The sequence below is a fragment of the Calonectris borealis genome, chromosome 3 (assembly GCF_964195595.1).
Source record: "Calonectris borealis chromosome 3, bCalBor7.hap1.2, whole genome shotgun sequence".
Taxonomy (NCBI): Eukaryota; Metazoa; Chordata; class Aves; order Procellariiformes; family Procellariidae; genus Calonectris; species Calonectris borealis.
This window is the reverse complement of record NC_134314.1, coordinates 102,343,888-102,354,462: the sequence shown is the minus strand read 5'-3', so window position 1 is coordinate 102,354,462 and position 10,575 is coordinate 102,343,888. Positions and strand designations below refer to the sequence as shown.

At 39.2% G+C, this 10,575-nt stretch overlaps 1 protein-coding gene across 20 annotated transcripts in view; it reads right to left on the bottom strand.

Moving 5' to 3' along the window:
- Positions 1 to 3,125: 3,125 nt before the first annotated feature.
- TRERF1 (transcriptional regulating factor 1) overlaps positions 3,126 to 10,575 on the bottom strand; it is a 101,064-nt gene continuing 93,614 nt past the window's right edge. For all 20 annotated transcript variants that reach the window (XM_075146959.1, XM_075146967.1, XM_075146971.1 and 17 more), the window contains 5 exons: positions 6,957 to 7,045; positions 6,011 to 6,124; positions 5,030 to 5,218; positions 4,332 to 4,540; positions 3,126 to 3,667 (listed from right to left, as the gene is read on the bottom strand). In XM_075146959.1, the coding sequence (XP_075003060.1) occupies positions 3,346 to 3,667; positions 4,332 to 4,540; positions 5,030 to 5,218; positions 6,011 to 6,124; positions 6,957 to 7,045 (923 nt within the window). In that variant the 3' untranslated portion in view covers positions 3,126 to 3,345. The remainder of the gene's footprint in view (positions 3,668 to 4,331; positions 4,541 to 5,029; positions 5,219 to 6,010; positions 6,125 to 6,956; positions 7,046 to 10,575) is intronic.

The window sequence follows — 10,575 nt, the reverse complement described above, 5'->3', positions numbered from 1 at the left end:
GTGAATACATGATTTTTTTTTTTTTTTTTTTTTGCCTGGAACGATTCAGGAATCCTTTGGAAAACAATTACACATGAACTTAGTTTTCAAACTTCTCCCCCTCTTACAAATACTTAAAAAAAAAAAGCTATACAGCCTGTTAGCAAAAGCCAGCCAACTGTATTTTATCAAAGTATAAAAATGACTGGAAATGTCATATAAACCCCTTTTTATACATATAAATAGCAGTTAATATTATAACACAGGTTCTGATCAGTACCAAATATTTAAAGGGGAGGGGAAATAAACAAGTACTAATTCATGCCACTAAGCCATGCTAATACACACATCCAGGTAGGCAGTAACCTGAAATTAAGCTGTGTGCAAGTCAAATGCTAACAGCAGGAACCTGAAACCAGCATAGATCACAAATGTATATTTTTTTTATTTTGTTGCTTCCCCTGCCACCTAAAATTACAGTCTGCTTTTTACACTAAAGCACCTAAAATATCTACAACCATCTTCTAATAAAATAACAGTTAAATACTGAAAATAAGATTTTTCTCATAAAATATGTTTTCTATATGTACAGATTTTATCAAAGAGGACTAAGTTCAATAGTGAACAGTTTTCCATCATCAACCATCAGCAAGAAAACAACTTTTCTGAAATAAAACTATGTCCGACTTATATACAAATACGCAGAACAGCATCTGTTTAACATCAGCCGATGCAACACTTAATAATAATGAAGTCAATGTTTGAGGCCTAAATTGTGTACTGCTTAAGAAATCTGCATTTCTTTTTTTCCTTTAAGAATAACTTCTTTGGTTATCATTGTTCTATGATCTTCTTGGCTGTACAATAAAACAGCACCCAATTAATGTTACAGAACCAGGCATATATATGTGTATATATATTTATATATACTAGGTTTAGCACAGAAACCTGTCCAATTGTTGCTAGAAAAGTTCCACTGTAGATTCTTTAATACAGAGCTGCTATTCAGAATCAAGCCCACAAGTTTCTACTATATTTCAACTCTGTTCTTCAAGCAGAACTCTCACGGACTTCAATTATCACTTTGCTTAAACACTCAGTTTTTTCCCCACCGTTAACAGGAATCTGAAAAAAAGTTTCCATTTTCCAGTGTAGCAGCCTTTCTCAGAAAGGGCCTTAAAAGTTCAAAATGATACAAGTTTGGAAGAGAAAGAGTTGACTCTGACGGGTTGTTTCTAACACAGGCTCCTAAAGGCCAACACAAGTTACCGCTCACAAAAGCCTCCACTTTGCAAACCACTAGACTTGCACAATCTACAAAATTTATTATCAGTGGATCTAGCTGCAGCACACAGCTGAACACCCGGTCTGCTGAACTGGGGTTCCATGGCCCCTGTAAAAGTAACGTGTCACAGCACGGACGGGAACTGCTGGGGAGTGTGCTGCCTGGCAGTTCGGGAAAGAAAAGAAGGCTGCTGCCTGATCTCCTGAAACTCGCAGGTACAGTAATTGAGAACATCATCCCTTATGCAGCAGACGGAGTGAAATTCTACCCGCTGGTCAAAACCAACTGAAAAAACCCCTCTGGAACAACCCCAAAAACCACTAAAACAAACCACGTACACAGGAACTTCACTAACCTGAAACTGAGAAGTGATTTCCATTCTCCTGAAGGGTTGTTCTTTAGTATCAGAACATTCGACCCTAAGTAGAAACTTCAGGTCATTTGGCTTCACGTATTTGGCTTTGAGAGAGAAGGCACCTCCCTGCCAATGAGTCCCACTGGTTTTGAACTTGTGTGGTCCGGTACTCCTATACAAAAGTGCCGTGATTTACCCCCATCTTGCATAGTTATACAAGGAAGACAGTAGAAAATACAATCCACCATCTCTCAGATTCTGCGTAAGATGTAAGGAACGTGGCAAAAAAACCCAATAAAACAAAACCCAACCCATAAAAAACCCAAACAACCCTGAAATCTGGAAGATCTGAAATCAGTCTTACAAAATATTTTACAAAGTTAGCAATACTCTTCTACTGTGCAAAATTCACAAGAAAATCAGTGCTGCTACCTGTGAAAGCTCTAAAATCAGTATTCGTATTCTGTAATTAAAGGTCCACTCAATCTAACTCCAATTCTTCCTTAATTCTTTAATTCTGCAAGGTACAATTCTTTTGAGATCCTATTTACTTAGAGAACCAAATCTAGATTTATAGAAACGGTGTTAGACATCCACCATGTAGATCTGAACCTCAGGGAGGAGAAAGGGTAATTAAACAGCAATGTCAACTCACCTTTGGAGTATGTTTTACTAAAAAACAACATTTGGGTTTGATATAATGAGGACTGAAAATGGCACAATAACATTTCATGCCTACGAGTAATAACTAACATGTGCTGAAGGCATATACTCGGTCAATCTCCATTCCACGGGCAAGAATGTCTCCCTGTATTTACCTGGTGAGGGAGCAAGCTCCTGCATTGCTCGAGCATACACTCTCCTAAAACCACCGAGAGAGCTATTCAATAGTGTGATTTATTGTCACAGCAAAATATATTTCCAGTGCAACCTGATTACCAAGGTGGTGTTTCTGATTCAGTGTTCCCATCAGATGATGTGAACCACAGTACAATCATCTTTTTTTCTTCAATCCTTGAATTAGGTCATCTTAAAATCAGCAGATCAAAACCTTGCTAAAATGGAAGCTCTAAAATGTACAGTGTAACCAATGCTTTTACAAACTGTCTAACATGTATGCATTAAGGCAAGACAGAACTGAAGAAGTACTGTGATACTACAGATGATACAGTCACTCCTGTAATTATTTCACAGTTAAATCAGATTTTTTTTTCCTTCACCTCCCTTAAAATGACAGCACAAAGACAAAGAATGTAATCATCTCCTTAACAGAGATGACATCTAGTCTCTAGAAGATGCTGGAAGTGATCCAGTATAGGCAAAAAAGAAAGTTCCATCAGAAGTGTGTAAAGATCATTGTTGTAACTGGGGTAAAAAGAAACTTGGAAGAGTTAAAGACTAAAGATCCTACCGGGACCACCTGGAGGGAAGGGACAGCAGAACCATGCACTTCTGTAATTAGTGGTCTTGGAAGTTATCAGCAAAATGAGCTCAGATAAAAACACCTTATAAGAATATTTGTACCAATTATTTATTTTCCCCCCAAAACACAAATTAATTAAAAAAGGGAAAAAAACAGATTTCTTTTTTTTTCCTAGGCCTGGGTAAAAGAATTATCATTTTCAACAGGTAGTTTACAATCAGTGGGGAATAAACGAGCAGTCCAGGTTTCCTGATTGATCCATTCAGGGTGTGCTCAGTAGCTGTCTTTATCAAACAACTTTATTTACAACTCCGCATCATCTTGCAATAGATCTGCATCTTCATCATCCAATAAAAGGTCAGCATCCATGACTTCATTCTCTTCCATGACATCACCCAGCTCCTGAACAACATCATCATCAATGTCACCGACATTTTCAACATGTTTCACCAAACTCATGTGATCCAGAGGGATCAAACTATGCCCAACTGGCCCAGTAGTTCTCGCAATAGTGGCTGCCATTTCTGCTGCCACAGCAGCTTTCTGAGCCTTCTGCCTTTGCTGTTCTTCTTGTTGTCTGTGAGTCTTCATATGAGCATTGCGGCTTTTGATTTTGAAAAATACCCTAAATTTTAAAGGAAAAAAAAAAACAGATAAAAATGCATTGCTTTCGATGAAGTGAGCCAAAAAAGATTCAACAACCTATCAGTACATTTGCTTCCTTGTCCTGAAATAGAAGTCAGTGAAGTCTGCAATGCCGTGGTGAGAATTTCAGGGACAGACTACCAGATTTATACATCCTGACAGTATCAAAATGGCCTACTCAGACTCTGCCGGAGGTATTTCGTAGCTCCCACAGTTGCTTCAGTATCTCTGCACATCCTAATTCTCCTTGTACTTGGTTCCACTACAATCTTGCACAACAGGAAAAAAGTGAAGGAATCCCACATTAGGATGGACAAACTCAAGCACAGAGACAAACTCAAACACAGAGAAAGTTGCCCACTATCACATGCAAGTCTGTGATGAAGCAGGAAGCTGGACTGTCAGATGTAGAAATTCTAGGAGGTAAATGGATTCAGGAAAATTGGAGTAAATACTGCAGGGAAAGCATCCAAAACATCATGCAAACGAACCTCTGGAGGTTTTGGTAAGAGGACATGTCATCTAAGGGGAAACTGTTCTTTTGAGACCATCAGAGCAAAATAAAGAGTTTGTCACAACACTATTCATCTGGAATATAAATAGGCAAATATGATGCGATACTGCAGACAGTCATATTCACTTACTTGCCACACTCCTTGCAAGGAAAAATTGTTGTTGGGTCGGTCTCACCGCTTGTTGTGCTATGAGCAGGTGAACTCTTGATGGAGCAGTATCCGCTCTGCGTACCAGATTTCTGCTTAGTGCCTGGAATGGTGCATCGGGTTTTTGTAACCTGATTTGTACCTCCATGAATGCGAGCATGGCCATTTAGCGCTTGTCGGGAACTGAACACCTGACAGGGAGTAGGGTGGAAGGAAGAAAAAAAATAAAAATCAAGAAATACTGCACTGGAACAGGAACTGCAGAAAGTATGCTGAATGCATATTACAACAGAACAACTGCACACGTCCAATATGCACAAACAATCTACTTCATCAAATGCTGCTTGCTCTCATCTATATCCCACAAGAGTTAAAGAAACTTAGTCATAATAAAAACAAACCAATGAGCTATCCATTATTGCAGTTGTATAACAAAACAGTAATCAGAGCTGTTACCATATAGTATTTCTAGTCGATACAATGTTTCAGGACACAATTTTATGTACAGATCGGCATATTGCCTATATTTTGTGATGTGGGAATTAAAAGCAGGCAAAATGATTTGTCCAAAGATATTCAGGAGATATCAGGGGTTTAGACTATTCCTGGCCAGTGATTTCCACAATCACAATTCACTAGTATAGAACCCCTCTGCTATTAAAGATACCAAACACACGTACAGCGCCGCAGTTTGGCATTTCACAGATGAAGGAGGACGAAGAAAGTGAAAGACTCTGAAGGGCAGGCAGATCTATAGGTCCAACAAGAGGGATAGCTGGTGGGTCAGGAGACTTCTGCATTTCCCTTTCTTCCTTTCTGTCTTCTTCTATCTCCTCATCTTCCTCTAACACTTCCTCTTCTCCACTTGTCTGAAATAGACAGTGCATTTAAGAAATACTAGAAATATGGTCAAAGACAGACAGTACTGGATAGTAGGACATAGACAGTACTGGAACAGCATGCTGCTTAGTCAAGCCTGCTTCCAGCTTCAGTATTTTTTCCCATACTGAATGAACTTCTGGTCTTGCTGGAACTACCATCTCTTAATGGAAAAGCTACAGCTCATGAAGCTTCACTGCAGGGCTCAAAACACCCACCATCTGTATTACAGAGCTGTGGCTCTAAGAGTCTACAGATGCCAAGGTGCAACACCCTCCCCCAACTGTTAGAATGGCAATGTACACTACATTCATAGTAAAATTAAATGACTTATTTAAAACAAAAAAACCACCCAAAACAAAACCAAAAAACACATCTCTTAAGGCTACCTGTAATACAGACCTTGCACACAAAGAATTGCACTGCTAGTCTGTGTGAATGGTATTTGTACTAGAATATTAGAGCAGCCTTTAGGAGCACACACACAGAGGCACAGGAATAATTTACAGAGGTTTAACCTGCTTCATCAGTAGCCAAAGCTGTAATTGCTGGACTAGCGTTAGATAATGCACTAGTCAAAACACTCTTATCCTATTACAGTCCAGGAACACAAAACCTTGGTGTAGCTGAGGTCACAGAACGATCATACAGAACGTAATTTAGAATTACGGAATAATTTCGGTTGGAAGAGACCTGTGTCACCTAGTTCAACCTCCTCCTCAAAACAGGACAAACATAAAAATTATCAAGTGTAAAACCTTTTCATATTCTTTTAGACTTACCAGACATTCCTCTCTTTTTTTCTCTAAACGCGTTCTGTGTTTCCGTCCCAAACGCAAGATTTTCTTCCAGGTATAGTAGTATTCCACACATTGTGCAACCGTCTTAGACTTAACCTATAGTTAAGTAATTGCAGAAATAGTCCAATCTCAATTTTTTGCTTTCTTTCAACACAATTTTCATACATTCCAAGAGGCAGGCTTTATTTCTCAAACATTCAAATGGAGGGAAAAAAGGTAGTTTGACTACAACAGGAATACTCTTGTAGAAAAATTTTTTTAATTATTGTTTTTCAGTCAAATTTGTATGGATTATTTCAACCTCAGTACATTTCTCTGGAATTCTCTAGATTCTAGTCAGAAAATGACTGCGAATATACTTTTGCAGCTCAAGTATACAATACCACTGAGAAATCTAGGAATTAAGACTTGGTTGCCATAAACCCAAATGTTTTTCAACATTTGAGCTAACAAGTAAGGTATTCTGCCCTGAAATGTATATGCCTTGTCTTTTCTGCTTTGTGGCAGAATACGAAAATTAAGCCCAAACATGTTCTCTCTTTATGAACAGGTTTCAACCCTTTCTGGCACAAGGCTCAATGCCAGTGACTCAGGTACTTTTTAACAAACCGCCAGAGAACACCAACATGATAGCGGAGCACCATACTGTCCCCCACACGGAATGCCGTGACTTGGATTCTAGGTGTGGAAACTTTAACATATGATAACAAAAGGAACAGATTTTATTTATTTATTTTTAACTGCTTTTTACTGGTGTTGCAGTTGCATGCATAGGTACACCAAATGGAATATACCACTCCTAACAGTGTTCTTGTAACCACTGCTGGCTCTATGCCTGCAATAAGTTTGTCTGGCACTGGAGGGAAAACAAAGGGGAACAGAATGCAGCAAATGGAAAAAACAATTGGCAGGACAGGAATAACCTTACCATTTTCTGTACAAATATGAAATCTTTGCTGTAGGTGGACAATGCCTCTTTGAACAGCCTCCTTTCTTGATGCGTCCATTTGTCAGAGCCTTAAAAAAAAGAATGAATTCATTATAAACAATAAAAACCCACCACCTTTATGTTGATGTAGTAGCTGAAACAAAAACTGGGAAACCTGAAGCACATGCTAGTGATTGCTACTACCCAAATACAAGTATGGCTATACTGACTCAGACCTTGAGTCCATCTAACCCATATTTGGGCTCCAGCAGCAGTCACAGGCAGTTGCCTAGGAAACAGTAAGATCAGGGCAAGCAAATACAATGCCTCTCCCTAATTTCTCCTAACCTCTGACCGCTTTCGGCACAGGGGATTTCCTGAGTATGCTGCAATTTGCTTAGTTAGTAACTATCCTTTTAAGTGCTGACCCACTCTTCCTTTCAACCAAGTAAACTTCTTGCACCCAAAACATCCTTTGCCAAGGAGTTTCACAGATTAGTAGACCCTCCGCATGAAGAACCACGTCCTTTTCTTTGTTTCCTGGCTCCCAGTAGCTTCACTGGATGACCCTTCGTTCTTCAATCTCGACCGTCATCTCCATGCTGTTCAGGATTGCATGTCCTTTCTGTCACTCCCACACCTTTGGTCATTAATGCTGTCCTTCTCTGAACCTTTTTCAGTACTAAAACATTCCTATAGAGATGAAGGGACCAGAAGGCCACATAATAGTCAACATACAAGCAATCCACAGCCTTGCACAGCCGCATCACCATGTTCTCTATCCTCCCAATGTCTGACTTGGATATTTTTAGCTGTTGTAAAATACAGAGCTGATGCTTTCATTTATAATCCCAACGTCTCACTCGAATTGAGAAGTATCACCACAGAGCTCATTATTTTATATGTAAAGCTTATATTGTTTATTCCCCTATAAGCCACTTTACATTCAGCTACACGGAAGTTCATCTATCATTTTGTTCTCCAGATGGTAACTCTTATAAGGTTCTTTTGCAGCTCTTCACTTGCATGGCTTGAGGTAAGACACTTGTGTGACAGAGGTCACAAGTAGATAGAGATGGTAGCAATGTGCAATATACATAAAGTGCTTTCTGATCATTTAATGGAAGCTGTATATAAAACTTTCAAATATTGTTATTCTGTCTTTGCTTCACCAGCCTAACTGCCCGTGAAAATGTGAAATCAACATTTAAATTGAAATGAATTTGTGCCTCCTCAGTATTAGTCAAACAGAAGGAATACAGGATTGCTCTACTGCATCAGTGTCCTGTTTGTAAGAGTGGGCATGTTACATACATTAAAGGAAGGATATGCAAGAAGCCATAAAGTGGATGCCTTTGAAATGACTTACACTGTGAGAAGATTCTACTTTGATCTGTCTGAGAGTTTCTGAAATATCTAAAACTTCTATCAAAAGAAATTCCTAATATTCCTGTCAATGTTATCATTCTCCATAGAAATGCGTGCCTCTGCACTGAATGCAATTAACTTGCGCATGGCATCATGCATGGTATTGAACTCTACAGGTTACTCATGTCTACAAAAAAAAGAGTTGGTTTTTTTTTTTTTATTAGCTTCAAATTGTTTTCCTTTTCAGTTTCAACTGAAGGCTCACAAGCTTAGAGCAGGTATCTCACTGCTCCGTCATGTGCTGAAAACTACAAAATTAACTTTTCTGCAACCTGTTTTCTGCAGGCTTTTCCAGTACTGAATACAAGCATGCATTAGTTATTTCCACGGAGATTTACACTAAAGCTCTTTTAAGCATCAGAAAAAGGCACTGGCTTCAAGCCACGAGTTTTATTTATTCTGTTATCACCCAAAGATTTTTTTGCTGACACACTGCCTTGCCATCTTTGCCACCATGAACCAGCATCATTCCCTTCTTACGCAGTGTGCCAGTTATTTGCATTTATCCTCCCTTTAGGCAGGGGTAAATGCACTGATTCAGTCCAGGAGCCTGTGCTGCTCTGCTATGCCAAAGTATAACTTTAAAAAGCATGACAACACCAAAGGAGAGATTTTAGTTTTCAGCAAACCTCTCTAGTCATGCTTTCCTGCCTCTACCCTAGCCTCCTGGAAAAAAAAAAAAAAAAAAAATCACTTCCACGAGCTAATTTTATTGTACACCTATGGAGGATTCAGGCCTTACAGAGTTTCCCCAATAGCTGTGGTATTAGCAGAGACCCTTATAAGATTATGCGGGTTAATTGGAAGTAACCTAATTAATAGAATAAATCCTGTGTAGGAAAAGAAACAGAAGAAAAGCTGTTTTTAACTCTGGTTGCTGGGAAACCACTTTTGCTCTTGTTAGCTTGAGGGAGATATAGAGAATGTGTATAGAGAGATATCTGCAATGCAGCAAGAAAGAATTTTGGACTTCGGAATACAGATCAAATTTTAAAGCTGAGCTTTACGTTTAGACATTTATTCTACATTTTGTTTTATCTGCCATATTGTTTTTGCACTGATTAACTGGCAATAAGTATCTTCTACAAATTTGGGGACTTTGGGCCCAATCTGTGGGTTTCCAGGGGGCTAAACCTACACCCAGGGAGCCCCCCTGAGAGGTGGCTCAAATCCATTACCTACAGCATATGCTGGGTCTGATCCATACCCTATCACAGTATGTACAAGAAGTTTTCAGACTGCCTGAAGCACATTATTTCAGAGGCTCTCTCTCCTGCAATTCTCACTGCAGGAGGACTTCAGACCTGAGAAATTCCACTGTTCAAATGAAAACAATTCAAGTGTTTGCAACAGCGCTCCTCTTGTATTAGATATGTGTTCCCCCTCTCTTCCCTAAAACACCATCCTGACAGATGGCAAAGCATTAGGACAGAGAGATTAGGGTGTTCTTCCAAGCAGCCCTGGGTCAGCATGCCCAGCTCTCTTGGCACACAACAGAAAAGCCTCAAGTTTTACAACTTGCTTCCCTCACGCGCCAACAGGTTTCAAAGGTGAGCTATTCACTTGTACTCTCATTCAAGGGCAATGCTAAGGATGAGCTTGGATATTTATTGTTTGTGGTATCAGTTAATTCTCATGCGTCAGTGCCATGCTCTGTTTTGGTCTATTCTACCTTTAAAAGTGGCCCAAGAGCTGTAATTTCTGATTACGGAGCAGAAAATCCAAAGAGTTAACCCAAACAAATGCCACTTGAAGTTATATTAAGCTATTCATGCACTACATTGTAAGAAATTCCCATATGCCTTGAGTGGCTGATTATCAACCACAAAGAAACTCTTATTCAAGAACTGCTGCATGATGCTAGAGCGTGGCTGTCAATATAAGTTGCAATCACATATTGCATTCAAGAGCATTAGTAAGTAATGCTTTGTCTTGTTATTTTATAGTACTTAAATCGAGACTGGTGAGATTTTGTTTCATGCTGTGATAAGCAGAATCAAACTTCCTTTCCTGCTTAAGAAATAGGGATACACTGATGTCCACAGGTCTCACTGCTAGTTAACAAGGATTAGCATCCTCTCATGTGAAAGATTAAACAAAACAGTCTCTCCTGGCTCCTCCCTGCATCACAATAAAACACCTTCTGAAACTACTGTGACGTTACTTCAGTAAAGACTGTTCCTCCTCCTCT